This window comes from Odocoileus virginianus, chromosome 18 (genome assembly GCF_023699985.2).
Source record: "Odocoileus virginianus isolate 20LAN1187 ecotype Illinois chromosome 18, Ovbor_1.2, whole genome shotgun sequence".
Lineage (NCBI taxonomy): Eukaryota > Metazoa > Chordata > Mammalia > Artiodactyla > Cervidae > Odocoileus > Odocoileus virginianus.
In genome coordinates this window covers 3,880,394-3,896,552 of record NC_069691.1, presented here as the reverse complement: position 1 = coordinate 3,896,552, position 16,159 = coordinate 3,880,394, and the positions used below count along the sequence as shown (strand labels likewise).

The 16,159-nt window shown below is 44.2% G+C and overlaps 2 protein-coding genes across 5 annotated transcripts in view; one reads left to right on the top strand and one right to left on the bottom strand.

The window, feature by feature from the left end:
- Window positions 1-2,056, bottom strand: part of SPATA31F3 (SPATA31 subfamily F member 3) — a 67,101-nt gene extending 65,045 nt beyond the window's left edge. Inside the window, exon 1 of one of the 2 annotated variants that reach the window (XM_070480306.1) lies at window positions 1,804-2,056. Coding sequence is in view for 1 of the 2 variants with exons in the window: in XM_070480305.1 (XP_070336406.1) it covers window positions 1,684-1,756 (73 nt within the window). In the remaining variant the exon portion in view is untranslated. The other variant, XM_070480305.1, reaches the window with a different exon arrangement.
- PHF24 (PHD finger protein 24) overlaps window positions 1,471-16,159 on the top strand; it is a 24,000-nt gene continuing 9,311 nt past the window's right edge. Inside the window, exons 1-3 of one of the 3 annotated variants that reach the window (XM_020880397.2) lie at window positions 1,471-1,579; window positions 14,660-15,041; window positions 15,683-15,868. In XM_020880397.2, coding sequence (XP_020736056.2) covers window positions 14,664-15,041; window positions 15,683-15,868 — 564 coding nt within the window. In that variant the 5' untranslated portion in view covers window positions 1,471-1,579; window positions 14,660-14,663. Of the gene's footprint in view, window positions 1,580-2,178; window positions 2,269-14,659; window positions 15,042-15,682; window positions 15,869-16,159 lie in introns of those variants that run through there. The other 2 variants (XM_020880396.2, XM_070480307.1) reach the window with 2 other exon arrangements.

Sequence of the window (16,159 nt, the reverse complement as noted above, 5' to 3'; positions counted from 1 at the left end):
TACAGTCCATAAAATCACAAAGAGTCGGACAGAACTGAAGCAACTGAAGGAAATACTCATGTGTTTTCCTTAACCCAAGCACCTCCATTCACAAGGTAATCTGTCCCTCTAATCCTTGGAAATTTCACTGCATTTCATTCCTCTATTGAGCACATTTCATTTTTTGCTTTGCATTATGGTTCTCTGTCAATTATCTGTTTGCTCTCTGCGATCACATCTCCTTGAAAGAAGGAACTATGTCTTACCCTTCTAGTTCTCAGCAAGAGACACTTTTTTCCTTAAATAAAGGAAAGAATTAACCAACAAAGATTTATATAGTGATACTATTACAGCCTCATCTTCCATTTAAGCCTGTCAAACTGCCTAGAAATAAAACACTTACTGAAAACTGTTTGGAGAACCCTATCTATGAAATCACTATAACAATGTAATTATAAAGAAAGTTTGGGACCCCCAGACTATATGTAAGGCTCTCTTCTCTTTCAGGTTACCAAACAAAAAAAAAAAAAAAAAAGAACAGTGGCTCTTGAGAAACAAGTAGTAATTTTAGAATTCTGTACATTAATGATTAGCAGCCAGTTCTTTCTTAGTGGCAGTACAGGTAAATAGGAATTTGGGGTCTGATGTCAGAAAACCTGGATTTCAATCTCTCCTCTACCACATATTAGCTACAGGACCTTAAGAAAGTTGTTTAACATCTTTGTGCCTCATTTTCGTCACCAGCAAAAGGTAGAAACAAACAATACAGAATCTCAAAAGGATGGTGTGAAAATTAATGATTTAATATATTTAAAGAGTTTAGAATAGTATCTGGCACTTTGCTGCAAAGCCATAGCAATATTTAGTACTTTTTTCTTTTTTTAACTTTTTATTTTATACTGGAGTGTGGTTGATTAACAATGATGTGTTAGTTTCAGGTACTACGAATTGATCCATTTATATATATACATGTATCCTTTTTCAAGTTCTTTTCCTATTTAGGTTGTTACATAATATTGAGCAGAGTTGCCTGTGCTCCACAGTAGGTCCTTGTTGGTTACCCACTTTAAATATTTATCTTATATTCCCTATTGGTAAGTTTCATGACATTAAGAACAAACTGAATTCTTTTTTGGAGGGTCTCCTACAGTACATAACAGAACGAAACAAACACTAGATGTTCAAAAAATGTGAATTGCATTTGAGATGTAGGGAGTGAATGCAAAAGAAAATGAACGTAGGTAAAAATGTAAACACAATTTAAATAAAAAGTTATGGTGTTTCATTTGCATATTTTCTATTATTTCTTTACAATTAGTGCTGGGGGCTTTATGACTCGGTCTTTGCCTTGCTCTCTTCAGAGCGTGGTGTTTGGTGAAGTACATGTCAGAACTGCTGGCCTCCTGACAAGCTGGCTATTCAAACAGTCTGAGGTATGAGGTTGCTGCAGCAAAAACTGGGTTACATTAAACTACATTACTTTGCTGCTGGAGATGAAAGGCCAATAATCTCAGGAAAGAGCTCACAGAGGGTTGGGCCAGTCGAGCACTTTATGAAGGCTCATTTGGACCCTAGGGGTACTGCGTAGGGTACTGCGAAGGTGAGTGCCCTGATGCCAGGGGTCGTGGGCTCGGAGACCTGAATGGGCAGCTGGCCTCGGCAGGAAAGACAGCCCGGTGAGGCCGCTGTTTGAGTCATCCTCACCTCCCCAGGCAGGTGCGGGCGGCAGGACGCTTCGGCTTAGCCACTGCGCGGGCGGGACTGGGAGCGGCCGCATTCCCCGCGGAGCCCACTCCCGGGCCGCCTTCTCCGACGGGCACTGACCTTGCCGCGGGCGTCCGGGCTGCCGCAGTCCGGGCGCCGCAGAGCCCGGCGCTGGTGGAGGGCGACCACTGGCACCCGGACCCACGGCTCGTCGGGTCGGGCTGCGGAGCCCAGATGGAGCCGCGGCTCTCCCGCCATCCCTCGGCGCCTCATTCCCGCGCGCGGTCGCTGGCTGAGGCGCGAGGGCCGCGCGTCTCAGCGCCGGAGGGCGGGGCGGGGCGCGCGCCCCTCAGCCCGCGGAGGTCGTCTCGCGCGGGCGCACGCGCCGCAGCCGCGCGAGGAGGGGAGGGTGGGTGTGCTCGGGGCGCGCGCGCCGCCGCCGCCTCAGCCTGCTGCTCCGCCCGCGCCGCCTGCTCCCGGCGCTCGGTCCCAGCACGCCGGCTTCCGAGCGGCCATGGGCGACGCGGGGCCCGCGGTGTAGAGTCCGCCAGCCCCGGACCCGTGTCCCGCACCCAGAAGGTCTCGGTAAGCGGGGGCGGGGGCGGCGGGGACCCGGCAGGCACCGTGAGGGGCGGGTCTGCAGGCAGCGAGCAACCCTCCGCGGACTCAGAGGTGGTGTGTGGGAGCCGTCCCCGAGGGCTCCCTGTGTAAGGGGATGAACCCCGAGTGTTCCTGCCTCTACCCTTTGGGCGAGCCCCGGAGGCGGTGTGCGGAACCGCCCCCGTGGAAGACCCCTGCGCGAGTGGAGGCTCCCAGGGCGCTCTCTGCGGTTTGCTACATAGGGAGGCCCAATGTGGAGGACACCATCCCCAGAAAGACCGTGCTCGAGTTCCCACGGGAGGGCAAAGGTGGTCTCTAGTATTGTCTCGGTGGAAGACCATTTGGGAGCGTAGGGGAGCCTTAGGAGCCCGCACCTGGTACGGGCCCCACAGAGGAGCCCAGGATACAAGAGAAGCTGAGACAGTGCCCTAGAACTGCCTGGAAGGAGCCTCTGACTGGGAGGAGAGGATCCTGCCGTGGAATCCAGGCCAGGAGCAACTTCCCATATGCTCAGAGGTCTTTGGCCTTGACCTCCGTCAGGGCTCAAAGTGCCCTGACTTGTGTCCCTCCCTCACGGTCGAGAGTCAGGGGTCCTGCAGGGCTGCGTCCCCCGCCCCATTAGAATTCGTGTTCTCTGTGGTAGTCCAGTTGGCTCCAAGTTGGAGGCAAGAACTTCTATAAGAGCACAGGATGAAAGAGAGGGGAGAGGACCAATGATGTCTCTGAAGCAGAGAAAGGAGATTTGAGGCCCTGGGCTTGACCCTCAAGATTAAAAAGCAGTAAAATCAGGTAGAACAACTAACTCAGCCAGGTCCTGTAAAGAAGATCCTTTGACAGAAGAAAAAAAGGATATGTAAGATTATTGAGCACCCATGTGCCAAGTACTATACCAGGGAAGTTTAACATCTCATGTAATTCTTACAACAGCATTATGAAATAATGCTTTTAAACATTTGGCACTTTAGACTCAAAAGAGGTTTAGCAGTTTGCCCAAGGTCACAAAGCATGGGATCTTGAAATCTGTTTTTCTAAGTTTATTTGGGAAAAAGTATCAAGGAGATGCAGAAGCAAGAATATTTATTTGTTAATAAGTTGCATTAAGATACCAAGCATAGGGCTTTGCAGTGGTATACACACTCAGTAACTGCGATGATTAAGTGGATGTAGACAGTTTAATTGGGGATGAGCCTACTGCAGGAATTGATTTCCACTGAATCCCCAGATTTCAGGGTGTGGCTCCTTCACTGGCAGCCCCACTGTAATGATGCCTCTGGGTGGCTCTGTACTTAATTGGGTCTGGGAGAAGCCTCTGGGTGTGGTCTTTGATGGGATTTGCTCAGGGGGACTAGTGGAACCTTTCAGAGGATGGAGTATTCTGAGACTACCCTCACAGCTTGCAAAATCCTTGAGGGAGAGGACAGAGAGAGTGATCACTGTTAGGAAGCATGACCCACAGTGTCTTTGTGGCCGTCTGACTACCTGCACTAGCAGACATTGGTCCACAGATACCACTCAGGACACCTGACCAACAGTGCCTCTGTGTGATGAGGGAGAGGCAGGAAAGGCGCAAAGCCAAGGAGGGCATACTGGGAGTCCATCATCTGAGGAATGCAAAGGGTCTGTGCCAGACATAGTGATGCACCCTCATCTCACCACCTGGGCTGTGGTAGCTTTCATTCCACCTGAATCCCAAGGGTGTGAATTTGAGACCAAGGATAGACTCTGGTTTCTTGTCCAAAAATGGAGTGGTGAGGGCGCTAAGCAATAGAATTCACCACAGAGCCATTCTGGAAGAGTTTTCCTACCCCCCTCCTTTCTACTTCCACATAGCCAAACCTAGTGACATTTTCCTTTAATAGAAAAGAGTTCCCTGGGCTCCTGGGGTTACATAGTGAGAAGAGAGATCAGGCTTGTGAGAAAACAGAACAACCTGGGTGTGGCATCTCATACACTGCTCAGTGAAGTAAACTGACAAAGGCTGATATTGGTTAAGCACCTCCCCATAAGAGTTGTTTATAATCCCCTTTCAGTTCAAACCCCTCTCATCAGTTTAACACACCAAAATAAACAGTGATATATTTTTTTAAAGAAAATCAGAACAAGCCTGCAAATAAGATCTTTGCTCTGATTCAGAGATTTGTCACTGGAGTTTTATTCCTAAACCCACTCATGACCCTGGAAAAATTGTTAGATGGCTCCAGGTGCTTGATATCACTTCTTTAATGTCCAGCAATGGGTAAACATTAAGATTATAAAATTCTAAGAATATCTCTCCTGTAATTGCAGTGTGAGTCTGCAAATCAAATCATTCCACAATGGGTATGAAGGATGTCACCAGGTGGCCTTAATCTTCTTTTTAAAAAAAAAAAAAAAAGCTCTCTAAAGAGAAATAAAAGGGGAGAACATGGCTCACACAATTTCACTTAAGTGCACACAAATGAGTCTGGATTTTTCAGTCTTTAATCTTCCTCATCTTCTCTGACCACATTCCTATGGTTTTCTTCCTCTACATTTGCCATCTCAAGACAATGCTTCCTTTTTCTCAAACATATGAATAGTAGGACCTTCCCCAGCCCATTTCTCATACTCCTTGTATTTTTTCCAGTACACCTGTTCTGAAGTGGATCATATTTATGCAAATATTTCTTTTTAGCTACAGAATCTATTATCTTCTAGTCCTACATGCTTTTTTCCAGCAGTGCTCTTGGTTTCTGCTGTCTTCATTTCCCAAATTGCTTTATTCATTTCTAATGGGAATATCATTATCCACTCCAGCCCCTCAATCTTAATGACCACATTCTGACAGAAATGCTTACCAGCTTTGGACCAAGAAACCAAGACCATCAGTGTCCAGCTGGAGACATGATTATTTTTTCCATTATAACATCTCCTTTCATTCTTCCTCCTCTTCCAGCAATCCCCTCAGAGACCCATATACATTTACTAAGTGCTACCAACCGCCAGGCACTATGCTAGATAAATATGAGAGTTTCTAGCCCTTGAGGAGTTCAAATAGGATCAGTCTGCATTTCTCTAATCATTTAATATTACAAGGAAAAAGAGAGAGAAGTACAGCTTTACAGAGTATCTACAGGAATCATCATACAGTATGTCTTTTCCCAGGCATCACTGAAGCTTTACAGAGTATCTACAGGAATCATCATACAGTATGTCTTTTCCCAGGCATCACTGAAGGTTTACAGAGTATCTACAGGAATCATCATACAGTATGTCTTTTCCCAGGCATCACTGAAACGCAACTGCTGTTCTGTGCCTCCTCTGGCAATCACATTCTCAGCCCCCGAGTCATTGCCCTGCCAGAATATTTTTTTGCCCATATGCTTTGAGTGAACTGGCCACGCTCTTGGCTTTCTCTATGATAATGATGACAGTACCTTAGAGTTGGATAACTTATAAAGCCCTGTTATTTACATGATCTCTATTTGGTTTTGAGAAATATTTTGTCTTACTGGGGTCTTCTTACTAAAACAACAGTGTGGTGGCTAGCTGGCTGGCTTTCTCTCCATTTTTTTGTTTTGTTTCATTTCGTTTTGTTTTTTGAGCCTCCTAGTCAGACTTACAGGCCTCCCAGAGGGAAAGCCCTAAAGATCCACTACAGGCACTGTGTATCAGCTCTTAGGCCATGAAGAGGAGTTTCCTGTTGGGCCAAAGGCCAAGCAGTGTACTTACTGGTCAACCCTGGGACTTACCAGGGCTGTCCTGCTACCTGGCCTCAGAAAACCCAATTCTCTGATTTGGGTTTCCCTGAAATCCAAACGCATATTCCCTTCAAACAGTTTCAGCATACTACCTCAAACCAGTTCTTTGGGCTAATTCTTATGTGAAGGCAGGTTTCTTTGCCTATTTCCCTCCAGCACCTGGCTGGCTTCATACCATCTAACCCATGATGGAGTCCCCATATAGCTCCATGCCTTGGCGTGTGCTTTTTTTTGTTTTGTTTTGTTTTTTGATTTGTCTTTTTGGCATGTGCTTTTATCTCTTCCTGGAATGCTGTGTGTTTTTTTTTCTTTTCCACTGGGGTAACTCCCACTCATATTTCAAAATTTAGCTCAAGCAACACTTTTTTTTTTTAAATCCTAAACTTATGCCCCCACATGCACGCATACTCACACTGCTTTCTCACAGGCTGAGTAAGGTTCCATTTATTCATTTTTACCAACAGTTACTAAGTGCCTAATTTGTTCCTGACACATAGTAGGCTGCACTCAGCAAATATATGTAGAATCAACAAATAAGTAAGTCGTGATAATTAAGGTGTAATGAGTGCTTTAAATGGGGCTGAATCTGTGCTTCAGGGCTCTAGAGCAGAGAACAGGGAGTGTCTCCATCTTGCTGAAAAGTTCTGCTTGCTAAATGCAATCACACCAGCTAATCACTGATGGTGTGCTATTCACTAACTGTAGCTCTGCTTCTGTGGGAAGCCAGCACTGTAGTTTTTCATGAAGACTCATCCCAGGCTCCCAGAGGCTAAAGAGCCTGCCATAATTTTGTCCTCATGTGTATTAAAGCTTTTGGACTTTCAGAAAATATTAAATAACAGCACCTCCCTCATGTCTCACTCTCTTGAGCTGAAGCCTAGAAAACATTTTTACTCAGTCTTCAGCCCTTCTGCTCCTTGGAAACCCCAGAAGAGCCCTGTGCAGTTTTGGGTGACTGTATCTTCCTGGGCTGACAGAAGCCAGCTGCGGCACTGGATAAACATTTAGAAGAAGAGAAGGGAAAAAGGGAGATACCAGTTAGACCCCTTCAGGATCTGTAGGCATGAAAACTAAAAGTAGTCTGTAGACTGCTACTGCCCCGCAACAGAATGGCCGACTAGAAATAGACTCCATGAGCACTGTGGTGAGGTGCTGGATTCCTAAAGCAGCACCCAGCCACTGGAGATCATCCAGGCTATTTCATGCTTGAATTTCCTCAAAGACCTGCAGAGGGTAAGGGGACTCTTTGATTGCTTGTGTTTAAAGTCTCAAGGTTGATGATGTGCACGGTGAACTTAAAGAGTCTATGCTGTGCATTCTGCATTTTGGAGACCCTGGTTCTACTGGTTTGCCATATCCTTATGGCTGGTTACCTTCTGTATTAGGTATGTGGCTTTCCCTGAGGCTCTCAGACAACTTTTTAGGCACATGCTACCTGGAGCCAATTGTCAACAACCTTGAAATTTTTCACCCTTACTTGCAGATGCTATTCATGCTAAATTTCTCCATCCCAAACCAAGGAGGGAGGAGATATGTTATTAAGTTTACTGAATGTGCTCTCAGAGCAACTGCCATCCTCTGGGCTGGTCACAGTGCCCAGGGATATAGCATAAATGCAGGGGACTGTTGACTTTGGTAATCTTAGTCTCTCTCTCTCTCTCTTTTAAATTACTGTGGTTATGGAAACTGGCCAAATTCTAAAATTCTGTAGCTCTCTCCTGTGGTCAGAGAAATCACCCACAACTACTGTATGATCACCTGTTCTCACCCTAGCTAGCCCTGAGTCAGCAGTCAAGGTCCCCTCTGGGAGAGAAGAGTAGATGTGATGAGATGAGCAGGTGACCATATAGCTTCTAGAACCGAACTTTGAAGATTTGGCCTGATGAGTCTCTGTGGCCAACATTGAGGATGTGAAAGGGTAGTGACACCATGATCTCAAATAAACTTTTTCTGTTGCCTAGTTAACATGCTCTGTGGAAGGCAGTGAGAACCACTTAGATTTTTCTCCCTCTCAATCTCAGTGAAAAACTGGGATTCCTTTTAATATCTGCTAAAGCCACTCTGGTTGTTTTCCCTTGTCCCCTGACTTACAGGGGAACTTACCTTGTTCCTGCCCAGGGAAGTCCTCATAACCTCCAAACAATCACTTTTAGTTACTTTTGAGCCTTTTTCAAATAGCTGCCATTCCCATACAAGAACCATATGAAGTCAAGTAAATGTACTTGACATTTATCATGCCTAGTGAAGAGACTCCTGCCTATGGAGAGGGCTACTTCCCAGGCTCCTCAGAGCTACAAATCTTTAGAGAGAACTTTGGAAGAGGTTCACTCACTGTCTTCCCTTTTCTTATTTCTCCACCAGCTCCTGCTATGGAGCAACCCCTCCTCCTCTTACTCCCACCACTTTGCCCTTATAAATAATCCCACTGTGTTGTAAGCATGTGCTCTGCAGAGAATGGGTGTGCCTTGCACGCACACATTTAAGGCTGCCCACGTATGTATTACTGCCTGACAAATGCATCTAAAGGACTTTTCTTCCCTGAAGAAAGGTTCTGGTTGTCATCTGTTTTAGTCTTCTCCAGGTCATAGACTCAGACAGCCCTGTTCTACCTTCTTGTCCCTCTTACTCACCACCACCTGCTCCTGCTCCCATGAGGTTTTTTCCCAAGCCTTCTCTAAGTGCACATCTGACAGTCACATCATTCTTGGGACAATGTCTTTTTATCCCTCCTTCATCCTTGTTAAGAGGCAGAAAACCCCAGTTCCACCAATCAGAAAAAGGAGTAATCATTAGATATAATTTATGGCATCTTTGTAACTTGATTTCCTTTTAACTCTTCTTCCTAGGACTCCTTCCAGCACAGAAGAGGCCAGGTTTTTCTCACCAGGCATTTGTTTTTACCCATCACTAATCACTGCCACTTGTTTCTCTAGAAATTATGACTGATTTTGTTAATTTCTCAAACACCCCAGGTGCACATCATGGATATTTCAGAATACTTGCTTTTAATCAAGGTGTCTTGTATATAGTTTCAGTCCTTCTCCATTAAGCTTTAAGGGTTTCAGCCTCACTCTTGAAGTCTAATTCTGTTGCATCCTCACAATTGACTCTCGAAATTAAAGCCATATCAAGGCAAAATGACTTGGGCTCTTGTTTGGATTTTTTGATGCTTCTTTTTAATGCCTCTGCTCTACATTTTCTGCCCTTGTGGGCATAAGGTGACCTAGAAAACAAAGGAATAGCAGTCCTTGAAGATCCTATGGTCAGGACTAGAAAGGTTTTTTTTTTATTTTTATGTCTGTTTTGATGGTGGATCTTCAGTCTCCATTGAAATTCCTTTAAGGACAGACTTAAAAATCCACTGCAGTGACATCACTAACAGTTGAGTAGCTTAGTAGTGATTCTTAGCATCCTTACAGAGAATAAGGGTTGTGCAGGACTGACATGTGTTGGGATATGCTTATGATTAGTTTGCCAATACACTATTAATGAGTTGGGTCACTTACCAACTATAACCTTCCTAATTGACTGGACTTTGTTCAGAGTTCTTATTATCTAAAAAAGCCACTAAGAATCCAATGCACACCATTGATTTTTCCTCCAATGAATCATTCTTGAAAAAGTGAATTTGGTATGGCTATTCCAGGTCTCCAAATAAGTTTTTATCAACCTTTTTTTTTAACTTGTGCCTTCTTTCTGATAAACACTAATGTCTTATGACTGCTTACTGAATTTTCTACTACAACTTCTGGGAGGGGTTTGCCCCCAACTGTTTAGAGAGATAGCACCTTCTATATCTCCCCAGCAACCAGGAGAATACTGTCAAGCTCTGCTGTTTTGTAGTCTGTGTTACATACCACCCCCCCAAAAGGTGATGGCTTTTAATATTTGTTTTCCAAATATAAATATATTATAGGCAGGCTACAGTCCATGGGATGGCAAAGAGACACAACAGCACACATGCATGAATCTAGAATTATTTCAAATTAAAGGTTTTGTTGTTTTTTTTTTTAAAGTATGATAGTACCGTCCAGATTTTCTAGACCTTCCAACCACACAGACTCTTAAGACAGGCTTGAGAATTCAATTCTTACATCATTCCAGTCAAGGGAAAAGCACACCTTATACCCCACAGTATTGTCCTTGTCTTTCAGAGGTGAAAAGTGAAAGCCGCTCAGTCATGTCAGACCCTTTGCAACCCCATGGACTATACAGTCCATGGGATTCTCCAGGCCAGAATACTGGGGTGGGTAGCCTTTCCTTTCTCCAGGGGATCTTCCCAACCCAGGTAACCATCTTTAAATCAAAAAACAAAAGCATAGTTCTCTAATTAAAAATGTATAATTATTCTATGGCTGTTTTTCAGATTGCAGGTCCAGACCCATTATGAAATTATCAAATCATTTTAAAGAGTCACTATTAAGATTGCCCTTTGAACTAGAATAGAGAGGACAGAAAATACCTGGGAGCTTGACATGTAGTAAAATTAGGATTCTTTTCACAAAACTAAGGGTTCAGTTATAGGTCTATGAACATGTGTTTATAACTTTGTGTGTACAGGGTTACATCATAAACTATATATCTTACTGTGGGCCACAGTCAGAAAAAAAGCATACCATGGAAGGTTTCTGAGGAAAACACTGTGGCCTTGGAAATAGTAATTGCTGATGAGTAAGGTTCTGAGTGAAGGGCTCGGTGTTAGTTTTGCATTCTCCTTGCCTGTTCCTCTCATTGTAAGTTGGGGACCTGCTTTTCCACCTAACTGTAGAGCACAGTAGCGTGCATAAGGCCTGTGAGCAGTGTCTTCAGACGACAGACCGAGCCACTCAGGAACCCCCTGGGGGCTTCCCTGCTGGTCCAGTGGTTAAGACTCCTCACTTCCAATGCAAGGGGCATGGGTTCGATCCCTGGTTGGGGAACTAAGATCCCATATGCCATGCTACACAGCCAAAAAAAAAAAAAAAAAGACAAATTCCCTGGGCCCACAGCCTCAGCAAAGCTCTAACATACACATTCTCTCCTCTACCCATAGCCCCACCCAGGCTGTGTACCCTCATATGCTCATGAGCTCACATGGATTTTTAAAAGAATGTAGAAAAGAACATGAGCATTCTAAATGCTTAAGACTGCATATTCCGAACATACACATTAACAGATAAAGAGCTGAAGCCCATAGCAGTAGAATAACATGTCATAGGTCACAGCAGGTTCAGAGCTAAAACAAGGCACCAAGTTGCCTCTGTGACTTTTTAAATTATATAATTAATGTGCAAGGTAGGAAAATTAGAAAAATCAGATTAACAAAAATGTGAAAAACATATGCATCCTTCCTTAACAAAGATTAGATAACATGAGCATTTTTGTAACTTGCATTTTTCATTAATGTTCATATATTTTAACATCTTTCCACATTAATAAATTTACTTTTGACTCAGTGATTTTCATATTGTTCAGTCTTCCATTGTACCATAATTTAACCATTCTTCTGTGATCTAATATTTGTTTGCAACTGAGGGAAAAAATGAGTTTTTAATCACCTTAAACAGTTTCCTGAATTTGATCAATAAATCTTGCCTCTATAAATCTCTGTTGCTACTATCCTGTAGCAAATATTCTTTAATCATATTTTAATTTTAAAAACAAATTTTACAAAAGGGGAAATGGAATATTTCCTTTCTTATAAGTAAACTTATAAGTTTTAAAAAATGAGCTGTGTTCCTTTAATAACAAGTGATAGCAGGGCAAGCAGCTAGGCAGAGTAGGAATTTGCACCATTGTGGCACATAAAATAGTTGTTTCTAGAAAGAAGACGTTGCTGTCATCAGATTTTATGTGTATTAAGACATCTCTGAAAAAAAAAAAAAGACATCCACAATTAATTAACTGGGAAATGTTATTAAATGCCTTTTCCCTTTCAGACAATTTGCTAGTCAGTAGAGGTAGATACTACACAGGGTAAAAACAGTCTAATAGAGGAAACTGACATTGATTAAATAATCATCCTATTGAATACGTAATGACAAAGATAAGTGTTCTCAAGCAGAAGAGCACAGTGCTGTCAGCACTTCTGTGTGGATTGGGGAGTCGACAATGACTTCCATGAGGAAATAGTAGGTGAACTGAGCTCTGATAGATAAAGATGCACTAGCCAGGAGGAAGGAATCTTCAAAGGTCCAAAATGGAGAGAGCATGGCAAAAAAAGACTAAAAGAAGACCAGTGTGGTTAGAACGGAATAAAAAAGGAAAACCAGACCAAGAAGGGCCTTACAGGCCATAGTAAAGAAACTGATTTTGGGGTCTTTCGTGATGGTCCAGTGGCTAAGACTCCAGTTCGGTCCCCAGTCAAGGAACTAGATCTCACATGCCGCAACTAAGAGTTCCCATGCCACAACTAAAGATCCCATGTGCTGCAACTAAAGATAGAAGATCCTGAGGGCTATAACTAAGATCTGGTGCCGCCAAATAAATATTTTGGAAAAGAAAGAAACCGATTTAGGGCACTTTATCCTGAAAGCTTTGGAAGGCCATTGAAGTTTTAAACTGCGGATAGCGTAACACCTGAATGTCCCAGAGATATTTTTAATTCCACATGTATAAAATCCAACTTCATCATCCCTCTTTCTTATTTCCCAATTTCCATAAATGGCACTGCCCTTCTTCTTAGTTTTAAACTTAAATTTAAAACTGCCATCTGAATAAGTCAGGTGGGAAAATCCTGAATAAAATACTGTATGACTTCACTTGTGTGTGGAATTTAAAAACAATGAACTCATAGAAACAGAGAAAAGAATGATGGTTTCCAGAGGCTGAGGGGTGAGGGAAATGGGGGGATATTGGTCAAATGGTACAACATTCACTTATAAGATGAAAAGATCTGGGAATCTAAGGTACAGTGTGTGACCATAGTTAACAGTTCTATATTGTGTACTTGAAAGATGCTGAGTATAGAATTTAACATTCTCATCATAAGAACAACAAAATGGTAATTGTGTGAGATAAAGAATGTGCTAACCTTATTGTGGTACACACTTCACAATATGTTTATCAAGCCATCACACATGTACAGTTTAAACTTAAGCAGCGTTATATGTCAATAGCATCTCAATAAAGCTGGGAAATAAATATAACTTGCCCTCTCACCCTTTCCCTTGATCCAATCAAGTTATCAATTATTGCTAAATTTCTCTGTTTCCATAGTATCAAATCAACTCAGTGTCATTCCTGCTGCTACCATTTTAGTTTAAACTCTCTGCCTCTTGCCTAGATTATTATAGTAGCCTTCTAATCAGCCTGAATCTCTCCTCCTTCCCTCTGTCACCTTTTTCCCCAAACTGAGGATAACTTCCTACCCATCTTTCAAGGTCCACTCTGACTCCCAGTTGTATGGTCTCACCTTCCTTTAGGCATTTCCAGCACTCTCTTATTTTTCTTTGAGTTCTGGTGTTAAGTAGCGTGAGTGGTAAGACTCTGTTCTCCCACCTTCTATTTCCAATGATAAGCTGTCAGTGTCTTGCACAAATTACTATTCAAATACATGTAAATCCATGGCTAATTCATATCAATGTATAACAAAAACTACTGTAATGATGTAAAGTAATTAGCCTCCAACTAATAAAAATTTAAAAAAAAAAAAAAACATAAAAAAAAAAAAATTACTATTCAATAGGCCTTGATTATGATGGATTGAGAGCAAGTGGACTCTCTGTTCCACTTAGAACAGACATTCCCCAACTGAATTCCGCTAAGACCCTTCAGGCTAGGAAATAGCAGACCAGCTCTGCTGTGTGCCATGTTGTGCCTTCACTTTCCAATGCCCGGTACTACAGAGGAAGAGCAAGAATAATGTACCTTTTTAAGCTGTAAAGAATATAGACCTTTGTTCAACAGTTCAGAGAATCAAAGCAGAAAAGGTGGGCATGACATTAGTGAAGGCTTACAAGTGTGAGAAGCACTGTAAAGCTTGTAATGGGCAGGTTGTCTGTGATCGACAGACAGACTTATAAGCAGGCATAGCTACTAATTAGAGAGGGCAAAGGAAGTGTTTGAGACCTTGACCACATGTATGAGGTGGGAGAGTTTCCTGAATGAGGCATTCAGCCCTCCAAAAATAGGAGTTCATGTATTCTGACTCAAAAAGTAGGCATTTGATATGGACTCTTGTGTATAGCACTTGTCAGAAGAGTCCCAAGTCTGAAAGGTATAGCTGCAGTCTTACTTTCAGCCTTAGATCATCTCTGGCAGACTTGGGTTCTTTGGTCTCCAACTATCTCAAAGTAGCAGAGGCCTGGGGCCCCTATACCTAATTGGCTTCAGGACAGGAAGGGAGACAGAGATACCATCTCACATTTGTGGAGTGCTTTCTAGTCTACACAAGCCCCTTTGCTAGTGTTAATTCTCATAATATCTCTGTGATGTGTGCTGAGTAGATCACCCTCATTTTACCAACAGGAAAACCAAAGTCACAGGGCCAGTCAGAAATAGAACCAAGGTCTTCTGACTCCTTAACAAGTGCTCTGTCCACCCCACCATGCTACTGAGTTCCAGAAAAGGGAGAAGCTGTTTAATAGCATTGGCCCCTTAGGTGGATGGTTGAAACGCACTGGCCTAACACGACAAGCCATCGGCTGAGGCTGGGCCGCTCTGCTCTCTGTCCACAGAGCCATGGGGGTGTTGATGTCCAAGCGGCAGACAGTGGAACAGGTGCAGAAGGTGAGCCTGGCTGTGTCTGCCTTCAAGGATGGGCTGCGGGACAGGCCTTCCATCCGACGCACAGGTGAGCTTCCGGGGTCTCGCCGTGGCACGGTAGAGGGCTCTGCCCAGGAGGTGCAGGAGGAGAAAGCGGCAGAGGCAAGTGCCCCGGCGCCCCAAGAAGAGAGCGGTGTCAGCCGCGCCTCCTGGGAGCGGCTCCGGGATGGGCGCGGAGTGGAGCCGGAGGAGTTTGACAGGACCAGTCGTCTGACACCCCCTGCCTTCATCCGCCCCACCCGGAAGCTGGATGATGACAAGCCTCCAGATATCCGCTTGGAGCCCAGAGAGCCTGTGAGTGTCCACAAAGGGGAGAATCCTCCAGTTTTAGACCTGAGGATCAGGGAGCAGGACAGGGAGGCCTGGGTATGGTTAAAGTAAGACTCAAAACCAGAAATGTGGAGCTGAGTCAGAGTGATCTTTGCATTTCTTCCCCAAGAATAAAAATAATATATCCTGGATAGACTTAGTGATAAAACTTGAGGAAGTAGGTGATAAGGAATGATACCATGGGGGGAGGTGGTCTTTTGCCAGCCCTCGCACCTAAGAGAGAATATTGCTTTCTGTAGGAGACATTTGGAAATTTGGGTGGGGTAGGGAGAGGGTCACAAAACTAGAAATTGCTCTTGTATTTGGTGCCAAGAAACACAGGGATGCTGAGGGTCCTGCAATGCCTGGGACAGTCTTTCACAAGAGATTATTCTTTCCAAAAATGCTGATAGCATTCCTGCTCAGAAACATGGTCACAGAGGCCTGAGCACCTGGAAAAACCTGCTGGTTCTTACCTTCCAGGGAGAACGCTCTATTGCCTTAACAGTGGCTTCAGTTGGAGTTGCTCCTCTAGGCTACTCCAGGGACACTCAGCCCCATTCAGGTAGCACTGTGCTTCGTGGCCTAGGATCTTGCTGCTCTTCACTGCTGCCATCTTTCCCCAGGTTGTTAATGATGAGATGTGTGATGTCTGTGAAGTCTGGACGGCCGAGAGTCTCTTCCCGTGCAGGGTCTGCACCAGGGTTTTCCATGATGGCTGCCTACGCCGCATGGGCTACATCCAGGGAGACAGTGCCGCGGAGGTGACCGAAACAGCCCACACGGAAACAGGCTGGAGCTGCCACTACTGTGTGAGCCTTGGCTGCGGGGACGCTGGGCTCCTGCACCGTTAAGGACTGGGCACTTTCCCTGGAGGAGAGTGTTCCAATAGTACATACAAGGGCTAGGACAGGCTTTCCTAGCTCAGTACTGTTGACACTTGAGGCACAATAATTCTTTGTTGTGGGGGCTGTGCGCATTGTAGGATGTTTAGCAGCATCCCTAGCCACTACCCAGTAGATACCCGTAACACCCACCCGCAGTGGCAACAACCAAAAATGTCTCCAGATATTACCAAATGTGTCCTGGGGGAACATGACATT